Source organism: Theropithecus gelada, chromosome 13 (genome assembly GCF_003255815.1).
Source record: "Theropithecus gelada isolate Dixy chromosome 13, Tgel_1.0, whole genome shotgun sequence".
NCBI classification, from domain to species: domain Eukaryota; kingdom Metazoa; phylum Chordata; class Mammalia; order Primates; family Cercopithecidae; genus Theropithecus; species Theropithecus gelada.
The window spans coordinates 37,886,132-37,900,694 of record NC_037681.1 but is presented as its reverse complement, the minus strand read 5'-3'; the positions used below and the strand labels follow the sequence as shown (position 1 = coordinate 37,900,694).

The 14,563-nt window shown below is 41.5% G+C and overlaps 1 protein-coding gene across 4 annotated transcripts in view; it reads right to left on the bottom strand.

Moving 5' to 3' along the window:
* VSNL1 (visinin like 1) overlaps positions 1-14,563 on the bottom strand; it is a 113,587-nt gene that overhangs the window by 60,325 nt on the left and 38,699 nt on the right. For 3 of the 4 annotated variants that reach the window (XM_025353963.1, XM_025353962.1, XM_025353965.1), the window contains one exon: positions 933-1,099. In XM_025353963.1, coding sequence (XP_025209748.1) covers positions 933-1,094 — 162 coding nt within the window. In that variant the 5' untranslated portion in view covers positions 1,095-1,099. Of the gene's footprint in view, positions 1-932; positions 1,129-14,563 lie in introns of those variants that run through there. The other variant, XM_025353964.1, reaches the window with a different exon arrangement.

The following is a 14,563-nucleotide window of genomic DNA, read 5'->3' as shown; positions in this document are numbered from 1 at the left end:
ACAGTACAAGAATGGAATTGCTGGATCATAGGTTATGGGAAATGTTCGGTTTCAGGAGGTAACGATAATGCTTTATATTTTATATAATCATTTCACATACACATTTATACATCTGGGTGATTCAGTATTGCTCAAATCAACATTTGCTAATTAAATGATATAAAGCAATATTTTTCTATTTGGTGTTTTAATCAGAAAAAGTTTTAAAAATGTATTTCTTTTACTTGTGTAACATTACATAAGTATACATGAAATGGAATGTCTTAGATCAGCCCAGTCTAGAACCAATACAACTTGTAGACTCAGACAAGCCAAAACAATACTACTGCAGTAGAAATTGTACCATTTATGGGACTGTTCTGTGTAATGTTCAGGGAAAGGTTAGTTTCTGAGCAGTGTACGGTGTTGAGTTATGAGTCCATGTTGTAGACATTGCTGCCCAGAGGTATGCTACACCCCACCTCCCCCTTTCTAAATGTGCTGTTGTGGGAATCTGGGTTCTTATCTGGATATAGGAGCATCTTTTTTGATTAAAAAAGAGAGAAAAAAAGCCATCTTGTGTACTTTTTCTTTAACTGGGAGAAGTACACCTACCTTTAACAGGACAAACAATGTTGTAATTAGCAAACTGTCAATAATTATCAGTAAACACTCTTCTCTGAGCTTTTTATGGTTCTTTCACCAGATGCTGTCATTCCTTGAGCTCTATTCAGCGCTTTGATTTAACAATTACTCTTTTTGTTCAGAAATTGCTTATTTTGGGAACAACATATATACATTTGCATTTTTAAATGTGAATTTTTCTTTCTGAATGGAAAACAGCCAGTTGAAACAAACTGGCTACTTGGAGTTATAATTCCATGTGAGGGTACATTTCATGAAGGCCATAGTTCTGGCCTAAGGAATAAAAATAAGGTTGAAAAACAACTTACCTTCACATAGAGCTGCTGAAATTCCTCAAGATTCAGCCTCCCGCTTGGACAGTCCTTGAGAAATCCTTTGTACCACTGCTTGAGTTCATGCTCATTAAATTCTGTGCTTTTCACCAGGTCCTCCATCACTTCGGGGGCCAGTTTGCTATTCTGCTTCCCCATCCTGCCTGAAGAAAAGCAAATTAATTCAATTAGCGCTGTGGCTGTGATCATTTCAAACTTGGTTAGGAGCCAAGCTAGAGTTCTGAGCAGTCCCATGGTTGGAACTCCCTCCAGTGTGGCTGATCCATATCTCCCCAAGTCTGCCTCCTTCTACTTGGTATTCTAGAAAATATACGAGTGAAATAGACTCTTCTGACAGTTCCAAGGGCTGTAGGGTTCACTCTTCACCTCATTGTGTCATCTTTCATATGGTGTTGACTCCTAAATGGAAGGCAACCATCCCTATTTATGCTATTCATAGTAAGCATATGGAAGTTGTTTTTCTTTTCCTTCTACAAATTACACTTTATGAACCCTTGTTTTCCAGGTGTTTAACTCTACATTTAGTTTAATGGGATACTCAATGGGATTACTGACAAGAACAATGAGAAGACTTTATAACTAAATGATCAATAAGTGGCTTGGAATATCTGATCAGCAATATTAAGGAGTCTCAGTTGGTCTAGTTCAAGTTGGAGCTTTTTTCCCCCAATAAAAACAGCTCATTTCTATTAGTCACATTAATTCTCTGTTTCTCCTCTCATAATTAGATACTTCCTACAATATTGTCTTCAGAGTTGACAAAATCTTGATGATTTTCTTCTAGGGATTGGTTGGGGAGTTTTTGTTGATATTATTCCAGACTGCTATTATTTCTGATTTTGAGTTAAAGTAATAGTGCATAAGATAATGTTACCTGTATCCATTAAGCACCAGGTTGTGTGGCCAACATCACAGCAGGGAGTAGGGAGACAGAGCAGGCTTGAGATAATTCCTGATTTTTCTTCCTGATTTGGCCACTTACTATATGTGTTACTTAGGGCAACATTAATCAACTGCATTATCTTAATCTTTATAAGCAGACATAATAATAAAGCTCTTTCAGATTCATTGTGATGGCTAATTAAGAAATAAGTAGGTAAACAAAGGCCAAAAATTCCAAAATTAATATAACTGTTCAGGAAAATTAAAGATAATTTTAAAATTTTCTCTTTAATGTTGCTTTATAATAAATAATAAACAATAAAACTATTGCTAATAATAATAATAAAAGAATTAAAACATAAATTAACTCCAGGTTGATTTAAAAAGTCAAGTTAAACTTGAAAATTGGAAAATTTCCAGAAACAGGAAAGTGCCAGAAGATCTTTCAAATCCAGTTAGAAGAGACTGAGTTAGGGTTGAAGAATCACCCAAGTGAACCCAGTCCTTCACTGTGCTTGAAACAAACTCTCTTTCAGGCTGCAGGCACGTCTACACTTGCAATAGCCCGGAAGGGGTAATCTCATCGCATACTTTATTGTTATTATTTTTTACCTTCTCCTAAAACAGATTCCACACCCATTGTCAGTAACTTGCCCCAACATTGGCCAATTCTTTCACTGCAATGAAACTAAACCACCCTTGCTACTTCCAGGGAAATTTCCAGTCAGCACGATCTCAGCAGCACAAAATGCAGTCAGATGATACCATTAAGATGGCCGTTTACCCTCCAAACTCTTCAGCATGAGGAAAGGGCCCAGTATCAGCAACTCTGCCCTTTGTCACGGTGTTTCTCTAATTATTTCTCTGAATTTCAAGTCCCACGTCTCTTATTAGCAACTGTCTCTTAATTATAAGTTACTGTGGAATTCCATAGCTGGGTGTGGAAATCAAGTGGGTACTCAGGTGTCAGGTTTAATTAATGTGGGTAAGAAAACTCTAATTCATGGTTATCCTGAAAATCAAAAGATGTCTTGCGAAAACTTTCAGTACTTCACTGTGGTTTTTTTGGTAGAGAATTACAAACCTTCATTCTTAAACTAGAATCTCACCTAAGAAAAATAGCTACTTAATATTGAGTGCTGGCGAGGGAGAAGGCACTTAATGGAACACCTCACAAACTTCATCTCCTGCTCAGCAATCACTGAGTAATCAGGATTAGGGGAGCTCCCTGAGGCTCAGAACACTTATGGTAACTTGTATAAGAGCATATAATTAATGCATGGCAGAGCTAGAATTTGAACCTGGATCTATAAGACTCCAATGTCCAAACATAGACAGGCTGGTGGATGAAAGGCATTTCAGGAGAAGGAACAGGAAGAGCAAAACAGGAAGGTTTCAGATAACTGAATCAGTGCTTAGAAGGGATGAAAAACGATCATTTTGCCATCCTGGCTGCCTCATTTGGAAAAGACTTAAATTTACCAAACCACAAGCTCAGAAGTGACTTTCGTATTAAAAACCACCTCCCCCAAGTGCCTTTATAAGTTCAATGATGTATCAGCTTCTTTGTCAGGCAAGGAGGCTTGGCTTCTCCATAGGTCACTTGTGATGTCTTACACTGTTCCAGTTGACTTGGGAGAGGGTGGTCTATTACACACACAGGAAATAATGTCAGAACCGTGAATCACAGTTTGGAGACTCAAGTGCATAACTTCATGCTTCTTGTATGGGTCTGCACCATCAGTCAGGTGTGTCTGGCAATGGTTGAATCATACAGAAAGTCAGGTTCTGGCCTGGCTCAGAATGGCATTGCCTCTGCCCTCATAGGCCTCATCAGGTCTTGCCTGGATTAAAGATTGGCCTCCCCACTGGGCTACCTGACTCCAGCCACCCTCCCTCTGCAAGCTGCCTGAGTGTATTTCCAGAATACAAACCTCATTGATCTACTCTCGAAAACCCTCTGTACTTCTCCTTAGTCTCCGTGATGCAACCTCATCTCCTTAGCATGGCTCAGGTCCTGCCTACTTATATCCTCTTTTTCTGCCAATCTGTCTTTTCTCATGTGTCAGTGATTATGAACTATCATAGGTTTCAGGATTGCATGCTTCCACACTTCCATGGCTCTGCATATGCTGTTCTCTTCTCCTAGAATGACTTTCCCCTGTTTTCTGCTCAGCAGACTTCTTCACCTTCTTTAAGTAGTCTCAATTTATACACCACCTCCTCCATGAAACCTTTGTGGACTCTCCATGGCAAACTTAGGCACCCATTCTCTTAGGTATCTCCTTTTCCTTATAAAAGCTTCCATGATCATTACGTATTTCTCTACTGGATTGTTATTACAGTTTCTTGAGAGAGAGGACTATTATTTATTTATTTTTGCCTCTTGGTAACTCCTATTAGGTGCTCAAATAATATTTCTTGAGGACATGAATAAATAAAGGGTCTGAGATATTTGGTATGTTTTTTTTCCTGAGAAAATGTCTCATAATCTATATATGAAGGAGAGTCAATGCATTCACAAGTATAAATATAAAATGCAGTTGGCAGATGGGATAAATATTTCACTTAACTGCATGGAAAATATTCAGCGCCACCTCCCCCCCACCTTGGAGTTTGTCTTCATCATTAAATTTTGAAGACCTTGCAGGTGGGACCCATGTCTTTTATCTCAGTATCTTCAGTAACTGACATAAAGGTGGTTTTTAGTAATGTGTGATAAATGAATGAAAATGCAGTTAGATTAATACCCTCCACCTATGGTCCTTCTGCTCTAGGCTGCAGTGATATGGGTCAAGCAGTATCTTTCATTATGGGACCAACATAAGAGAAAGAGCACAAACAGTACATTTTATCACATTTCCAATAAAAAGATTCCCCTACACCATGTGAGGGGGAAGCAGGCTGGCTCTGTCTCTAACTTACTCTGTGATCTTGGCCAAGATCCTTTCTTTCCTAGTTACTCCATTTCCCCATTTAAAAAATGAGGAGTTGGACCAGATGATCTTTAAGGCCTTTCCAACTCTATCATTCACTGATTTGCCACATAAGTTTTGTAAATATGAAAATGAGTCAGACTTCCTATTGACTTGTCTCAACACATGCGGGCTTTGTGGATTCTTGACCTGAGAACCCATCAGCATTTAAGTGTTTGTTACCGAAGAAGGGAGGGGACAGAAACTGGAGTGTATTACTTTTAAGCTGGGGTTTCAAGCTATATTAAAGCCAGCCCATCCCCAAACCAAAAGAATTTCTCACTGTTTGTGTTGTCATAGAGAGAAGTTCAGTGCTAGGCACAAAACAGGACTGGTGGAAGGGCTTTGATGGACAAGAGAACTTCAAATGATAGAGCCCTTGTGGATGAAAGTGCAGCTTCACTTAATGGCAAATGATGCCCAGAGAAGATGGGCACTTTTGTACACTAATTTACGAAAGGCTTTTGTGCAACAACATTGACCCATATAAACTATTGACCCCTTTTTTTTATAGCATTAAAAAAAGCATTTTTTAAAACTCTGTAAAAAAGAGATTACGATTGTTTCCTTTTCACTGATGAGAACTTTGAAGGCTAGAGAGATTAAGTAATTTACCCTAGCTAAACCAGCTAGTAAGGGCTTAGCGAAGAATGCATGCAGTTCTCTCGCACTCCGCTGCTTTCCTAATAGAGGACATCGTCTTCTCTCACTTGCGGGATCATCTCAAGGATATTGCAACTACTTCCCAACTGGGGAAGTAGTTTTCCTGTCTTGAGTTTTGCTCATCTCTCATCCATTTCCTACCCTGTCTTGATAGCAGGTTCCAGAGCAGAAGAGGCAGAGGATTTAAGAATGCTCTTAGAAGAGGATCGGAGAACTTTGTGGATGAGGAAAGGGCCTACGAGGGAGCCAAGAAGCACCCATGAGCATCTTTTTTCCATAAGCCCTATAGGTATTAAAGAGGATTTAAACAACAATGACAACAACTATATATATATATATATATAAATAAAATATATGTGTGTGGGGTGTGTGTGTGTGTGTGTGTTGCCCTCAGCTTGTCTCTTACTCACTCTATCTAAATCCAGTCTTCCAGGACATACCAGGGCCTGTTGAATAAGAAGAGGCACACAGAACTGCATACCCACCTCCTCCCAGGTAATCTAGCAATCAGCCTGGCTGAATCTTAGCAAGATTCATTTAAATAAAGACTGAGTGGCTAAAATGGAGCGGTCCCACTACATGTGCAAATACATAGCAGGATAAACACAGGAGTGGGAAAACAACCTTGGAAATAGGGCCCAGAGCAAAGGAAGAAAGGGCTTTAGGGACCCAGGTTGGAGACCTGCATGTAATGCAAGTATGGAAAGAGGCTGCAATGGGCTGGTCAGTGACAGATTACTTGGGTCAGTCTTGAATAAATCTTTTCTTTGGGCCCTAGGCTCTTCACTCATATCCTGAAACAACAGCCTTTGTAGAGACTGGCCCTCTCATGTTCAGACTCCCACCTGGAATGCCCGTTGCGCTTTTTTCCCCATCTATCTAAAGCTTGCTCCTGCTGCAAGGCTCCATTCCAATCCTGTTTTCTCCATGATACTTCTCTGCCAACTCTTACTACTCTTCTCTTTTCCTTGTATTTGATATTGTGGTTTGGGGTCATTAATGACCCATGGCATAATTAACTTGATGGAATCAGGTAGAAAACTCTGCACAACTAAGTTTGGCAGATGTTTGTAAGAATCTTCTAGGAGAAAAGTTCTGTGCTAGGTAAGGTGGGATATAAACAAAAAATGTGCTACCAATCTTAAAGGGCTCAAAGCTGGGTGCCGGAGACATATACAAGTCTTGGAATATGAAGCATGATGAAATGAGTACTCAAAGCAGAGAGCTACAGAGCACAGAGGACAGACAAATAGACAAATACTGACCAAATCAGGCACCTTCACCTGTCACTGGTCCCCAGGTGAAAACTCTTAAGCAGTCTTTCCTAAACTTGTCTGAATACAAGAATCACCCTTGGTTCTTCCTTAAAAATACAGCTTAGTGGGTTGATCCCTTGTAGGGAAATCTGTACATTTAACAAGCAACTCAGGGGAATATGATCATGAGTCAACTTGGGAAATGCTGCTGGAAAGCATGAATAAAAATCGAAGTACATGATCTAAGGAGTACACCCCAAACCAGCACAGACATAACCCAAGGTTTCCCTGATTCCTCACTTTCCCTGTCTGGCATTCCTGATGTGGTTTCAAGATCCTTGTACTGGGGACTAGCATTAAGAATTCCAAAATTGGCTGGGCGCAGTGGCTTATGCCTGTAATCCCAGCGCTTTGGGAGGCTGAGGTGGGAAGATCACCTGAGGTCAGGAGTTTGAGACCAGCCTGGCCAACATGGTGAAACCCTGTCTCTACTGAAAATATAAAAATTAGCCAGGTGTGGTGGTGGGCACCTGTAACCCCAGCTACTCGGGAGGCTGAGACAGGAGAATTGCCTGAACCAGGGAGGTGGAGAAGGTTGCAATGAGCCAAGATCGCACCATTGCACTCCAGCCTGGGTGACAAGAGTGAAATTCTACCTCAAAAAAAAAAAAAAAAAAAAAGATTTCCAAGATCACACAAGGGAAGACCAAAGCTTGAAAAGATTTGCCTGTGGGCTCCTCTGCTTTAAGCCCTTTGGTTTTAGGTTGGAGAGTTTGAGGCTCAGGAAGGTGATGAATTTTCCCAGATCACATGGGCAGCTGATGGCAGAGCTGGGATGAGAAGCCCATCCCCCAATATGGATGGGTGTCCCCCACTCCCCACCCCCACAGCATGCCGTCCCTGTGTCTAACACTCAAAGCCTGTAAGACACTACCCATGTTTATCTCTGTGCAAGGATGTTGAAACAACCCCCAGCACCACCCACTTGGATCCTATAAACAACTGACATCAGATTGCTAGTTTCCAGAGACTGTTAAAAACAGCCTTGGAAACCATGCTTCAAAATTGACCAGCATATTGTATGGGTTTTTTTGTTTTTTTTAAATAATAAAGCCAAATATCTGACACTATGGTTCTTTCTGTTCCCCTCTTCTTCGTCCTCCAGAGGCCAAGTACTCACAAGCCCCCAGCAGCATTTCCCAGTGGGCAGGGAGGGTGTGGACCACAAGCTGGCATTTCATGCTGTGTCTGGGGACCAAAGCAGCTTCTGGAAAGAAGATAAATCCTTTCTTACAGCATCCTCTGATGACATTACCTCAAAACCTGAATCTCATGGAATTATAGCTGAGGTTTCACCCCGTAAGCATGAAACAGGTGGGGGCCACAGACTGCATCCCTGGGGACTCAAGATAAGGCAAAAGTATTTTTTTGATATGTAATAAGTGAGGTAAAATATTTTGACAGCAGTGGCAGTAGCAATGTTAGGGCGAGTAACAAGAGTTCTCTTTGCCAAAGTATAATAAACACCTGAAGGTGAAAGCAGAAGTGGGCCCCAGGGATCAATCATCTGATCCAACCTCTTTGTTTTCCAGATGAGGCCCAAGGAGGCTAGGGGACTTATGCCAGAATTAGCGACTTAGTAACAGAGCCTAGCCCTACCCTGGCTACCAAGTCTCAACAATAAGACTCATGCCTGCTGCAGTGCCCAGGCCTCTGATCCTTGGGTATGGAGACAGGCTGAAGGTCCTAAGCCCTACAGAATCATGTCTTCTCATTTGAGTAGGGTATGAGGAATGGACTTCCTCCGTAGGTCTGCCCCAGCTGCTCCCAGTGAAGTTCCCACCTGAGCTGTCTTTCTACAGGGCAGGGGCTGAGAGCCTGAAGTGGCTCTGGAGTCTTGGCCAAATGGTATATCCCTGACTCTAGGCTAGGTGCTGCCAGCGGACATTGGTCTTGGCTCTCACTAGGTGGTCTCAAGCTAAAACCCACCTGGAAACTTGGGGGCCAGATGCCCAGGGGCTCCAATCTGCAAAGGGTCAAAATGGCATAATCAGCCCTTGGGCATCAGATGCAACTGCCATCTTCTTCCTCCTTTCCAAGGCACAAAGAACATTTCCTGAGGGCCCAGGAAGTATGACTTAGACCCAAGCCATACTTGATACCCAGATGCTAGTCTATGACTTTGGAAAAGTTTCTACTCAGACTCAGTTTCCCTTGTATCCCATTTTGTGAGTTTCCTTCTTTTTGTCAGGTTCTGATGTCTCTTTTATTTTCAACTGGACTTAGCATAGTAGGGAAAAAAAACTGTGTGCTGGAGTCAGACCTGGGGTCAAATGATGCTCCTGCTTAATACAAGGTGCATGAATTTTGATAAGTTAATTAGCCCACTGGAACCTCAATCTCCCCATTTTTCAAGTGAAAATAATGTTATTTGCTCAAAGTGTTGTTGTGAGGATAAATGAGATAATGCTGATTTTTTTCCAACAGTGCCTTCTATGAGGCAGGTGTCAAAAAACAGTAACTATTATTATCCTCATCACAGGACCCAGCCAACTGGGCTGCTCCAGAAGATGGAGAAGGGGACAGTTCAAGACTCAGGCCTAGACAGCAGGAGTCATCCTAACCTCAATACATGACACCAAACCTGGCACATGTAAACAGAAGTACACAAATTGTGAAACACAGGGAATTTTACTGTGGCCTTTTTGATTCTCCTTCCTTTACATAAAAGTGCATCATATCTGACTTGATTGAGGAAAGTCATCTGATGACCTCACAGCCCCAACTAAACATCGACCATTGAGAGAAGTTTCCATCCAATTTCTTGCTCACCCACCGAACAGAAGTGTGAGCTGATTAATAGCTGGTAACCTTTCATCTGGGAGTGTTTCAAGCAGTCACCACTTTTCTGCATCTTATTTTTACTTCCCTATGTGTCCTGTCTCTGACCATTCTATGTATTTCTGAGAATTGGTTTCTATGAAAGGAAATGGGCCATCTTTGGCAGTGTTAGAACCTCACTTAGTTCTGTGAGGTAACAGGGGAAATGCTTTCATTAATAATCACAGCCTTCTGTCCAACAGATTGTGTTCTAGGTTGTGCTGCCAAGTCCCAGTGGGGAGGCACTGTGACCCTTATCTGAGAACAGCAGGGAGCTGCCGAGAGAGAAGAGCAGACCTGGAGTGTCCCGCTTCACCTGCACATTCCCTGTCACAGGGTTAGGCCTTCATCATCAGGAATGCAACCCCTGTCTTTGCATTCAGAGAACTTGAATATTTGGGGGAGAGGGTGAGTGGCATGCACCAGTGTCCACCAATAGTAGTCAACTCCCAACTCACTCATCTTCTGACTATCAGGTTGGTGCTCTTTCCTCTCTGAGATCCATTTGCACTCAACATGTTCCTAAGTTGTTATCTCTACAGTAATTCTAAAAAGATACTTTAATTCATGTTATTTAGTCTTAAAAACAACTTTGAAATTCTCGTATGAAGGTGACTTTATAGAAGTAAAATGTTCTAGTTGAAGGAAACATGAGCTGAAAATGAGTCAAATCATTCATTTATTCAGCAAACTTTTACTCAGTATCATCATATGATTCCCAAATTTTTCTTTAGGACAGGTCTTTCCAGGTCTTTAGGGGAGATCCTAAAAAAAAATTGGGAATACTAGATAATGTATTTATCTGCCTGCTAGACACTTCCACCATTGTATTCTACAACCACATCAAACTCCACATACTATGCAAACAGGAATTGGTCCTCCTTTTTCTCCTAAAACATCCTTTTATTCTTTGTTCCTCTCTGAGTAAGTGGCCCTGCCATCTTCCCAAGGTTCCATGCAGAGTCTGGGCATCATTCTGAACTTCTCTATTTCATGTTTCTATATGTAACCTATCAACAAGTTAAGAAGTTGGTAGATTCTACTTTTTAACTCTTGATTCCATTTACTTTTCTCTGTTGCCAATACTTTGGTTCAGGCCATTATCCTATTACTTTGAGTAGTAGAATAACTTTCTAACTTGCTTCCCTATCTACAGTCTTGCCCTCCTGAATTATATCTTCCATACTATCACAGCTGGAATAACCTTTCTAAAACACAAAACCCAATCATGTCACTGCCCTGCTTAAACCCTTCAGTGGTCTCTCATTATCCTCACTCTGAATTCTAACTGTCAGCATGGCTTCCCAGACCTGTGCACTTGGGCCTATCTTTCCTTCCAGCCTCCCACCTTCCTCCCTCCCTTTGCCCCTCCTGGTACCTCTTCAGTTTCCTCTCTCCTCATGTTCTCACCTATGCTCCAACTTCCTAATATCATGCCAAACTTCTCTGTGTTTCCTTTTGCTGTTCCTTTTGCTCTGAGGGCAGTTCTCATTAGCTACACGTTGGTTCTCTAGTGAACTCCCCCTGATATTTCAAGATATAGAGGAGGCACCTCATTTTCAGTGACTTCACTGTCTGGCTACTTCTTCTTTTGCACATTGCACAACTGCTGTTACTGCATCACCTGCCACAGTAGTATCTGTATTCCGTGTCTCCCATCTCACAGATGGGGGTTCCTCAAGGGTAGGTGATTGTCCGGTTCACCTCAGCACTAGTTCAGAGCCCACTGCTGAACAGATACCCAGGAAATGTTGTTGAATTAATTAATTAGTATGTAATCCCTCCCATTAACAGCTAGAGCTTATCAGTTGAGTGATAAGAGATAACCTATGCAATGAAGCTTAAAGATGACTGCACTAAGTGCCATTAGGGAGAGAAAAGCAGTGTCATGAGGGAGAGAGAGAGAACATGCTTCTTTCTAGGAAATCAATAACAAAGTTTCTTTGAGAGATTGGATAAAGAATATTTTAAAAAGTGGTCCCTCGAAATTATCTCAAGGAAATAATGACACAAGCCTGCTGAGACATACATACAAAGGGTGTTTACCCCAGCATTGTTTAAAACCATTTTTAAAAACCACTTTTAACAACTACCTAAAGGTCCATCACAGGAAACTGGCTAAATAAATTTTTTTAGAGCAACGAATGGAAATTATGAAGCCATTAAAAGTGATAATGTATACCTGCATTGATTGATATGGGAGGATATTGACTCAATGTCATTTATTTAAGTGAAAACACATAAATATACAAATAAACTGTATATTTTCAAGAATAAACCGTTACCTGAGGACATACATTAAATACAATATAATGGAGGAAGGGAATGGAAGTGAGTATAGCAAACAAAGGGTAAATTAAACTATATGAGAAAACACAAGGAGGACTTTATATAAACAATGTTGATATTGAGCCATGATCTGAGGAATACGATTAACATAAGCAGCACTTTAGGAATAAAAATGAAAGAAAAAAGGGGAGATAATATTGTAATAAATTGTTAAGTGAAAAATGCAGGTCACAAAACAGTAAGTGTAGCACCACTTGCTTTTGCTTTATACACACACTTGCTTAAGCTTGTGTGCACAGGAAGTTTGATCAGTTCATAATTTATATCAAAATCTTAACAGTGGTTATAACTGCTGGTGGTATAATGATGGCATTTCACTCTCTCATTAATATCTTTCTGAACTCTTTATAATGAGCATATAACATTTATAAGCAGAAATATGTGCAAATGTTTTTATTTCAGCAAACAAATAAATGCACAAAGTGTCTTTCATTCACCAAACTAATAAAATTCTAACAAAGCCCACTTCTTTCTATAGCTTCTGTGTTTCATTTTCTTTCCTGATGCAGCTTATAAAATGCACTAGATTAAGAGTGAGAAGCACTTTTACAATTTGCAAACTGCCTCCAGGGTTTGTTCTTACAATGACCTGGTGAATTAGGTGAGGCAGAAACCTTCATAGAACTTGTATAGATGAGAAAACTGAAGTTCAAAGAGGACACAGAGTTTTGCAAAAGTCACACGGGAAAACACTGGCAGAATTTGGACTGAAACTTAGCTCTGGTGCTTGAGGGAAAGGTGTGGTCCCATGAACCAATCAAAGCACAGAAAACTCACACAGGCCTTTGGGAGGCCTGGAAAACTTTCTGAGGATATTAGCTGGTTTTGTGGTCAACAGTTTCAGGTTGAGGTCCCAGAATGGTGGGTTTTACCTTCAGGGAAATCATTTCCTTATTTCCTGGAAAGGCAGCAGATAAGGTTGACTAGAGATGTTAATGTTCCCAAAGGCTTCTTGGATCTTTACTTTGTCCTTTGGGTAGATTCCTTTCTGGACTTCATTGGACAATTCTAGATCCAATCATAGGTACCCAGAAGTGGTGATCTATGGAATTTCTGAATTTTCTATTTTTTGAATTTGAATATAAGTCATTGTAACGGATAGTGCTTTAGCATTTACAAAGCTCTCTCCTATCTCACATCTTACGTAAACCTTGGCATTGTTAGCCTCAATCTTACAGAAGACAAAACTGAGCCTCAGAGAGGTCTGGTGACAGTAGATTCTGATGGTCAGGGACTCTGACTCTCAGCGCTGTGTCTCCCAATCACAACTTCTCCAAGGTGCTGAGATGTCAGCTCAGGGTTCCCCTGAGATTCTCCTCCATATTCATCACTTCACCCAGAGCTAAACGGAATGAGCCTCAGATCTAAAGGTCTTTGACCTACCTGTGAATCCTAAAATACTGCTGTTAATTCATTGTTTGTAAAGGGAGTGGCTCTAACCGAAAGCACCACAAGAGTTCCCTTTCCAGGATTCTTTCATCCCAGGCCCCTCCCAAAGGCCTGTGTGGGTTTTCTGTGCTTTGATTAAGTTCATTGGACCACACCTTTCCTAAAGCACCAGAGCTAGGTTTCAGTCTCAGCTTTGCCAGTGTTTTCCTGTGTGACCTTTGCAAAAAGTCTGTGTCCTCTTTGAACTTCAGTTTTCTCATCTATACAAGTTCTGTGAAAGTTTCTGCCTCAACGAATTTGCCAGGTCATTGTAAGAACAAACCCTGGAGGCAGTTTGCAAATTGTAAAATTGTTTCTCGCTCTTAATCTAGTGCACTTTCCAGGCAATGTCAGAAAAGAAAACAAGACCCAGACTATATAGAAATAAATGGACTTTGTGGCTGGGAGCGGTGGCTCACGCCTGTAATCCCAGCACTTTGGGAGGCCAAGGCGGGCGGATCACGAGGTCAAGAGATCGAGACCATCCTGGCTAACACAGTGAAACCCCGTCGCTACTAAAAATACAAAAAATTAGCCGGGCGTGGTGGCGGGCATCTGTAGTCCCAGTTACTCGGGAGGCTGAGGCAGGAGAATGGCGTGAACGCGGGAGGCGGAGCTTGCAGTGAGCCGAGATTGCACCACTGCACTCCAGCCTGGGCAACAGAGCGAGACTCCATCTCAAAAAACAAAATAAAAAAAGAAAGAAAGAAGGGGGTTTTGTTAGGCAGGGACAAAAAGAGGGAGTAGGTTTTCAAATCCCTGGCACGAAGGAGAAAACACACTTGTTGATGAGGAGCCAACAGAAGATTCACAAAAAAGAAGCTGGAGGAAGAGGAGTTGCGTAGAAGGAGAAGCACAACCAAGTGTCCCTTTTTAGGGTTTTGGGAGCTGGATGGAAAGAACATGTTTACCAAAGGTTGCGAGAGGAATGCTGACCCTCTCCTGTGAGGTCCCTGTCTTTGATGTGTTTCCAGCTCTGATTTAGGCTTACCCTGTCCTTGCTGGGTCTTTGTGAAGTATCCAGCAAGGCTGGAACAAAGCACTTTATTGTGGTGCATGAAAAATATCTTTGCTGAGAGGGACAATGCCAAGGCTAGGGAGACTAAAATTAGACCTTCCGGTGTGTTTGACTTGGCAGTTGTATGGCCTCCTCCACCTGCCTCCCTCCCAACCG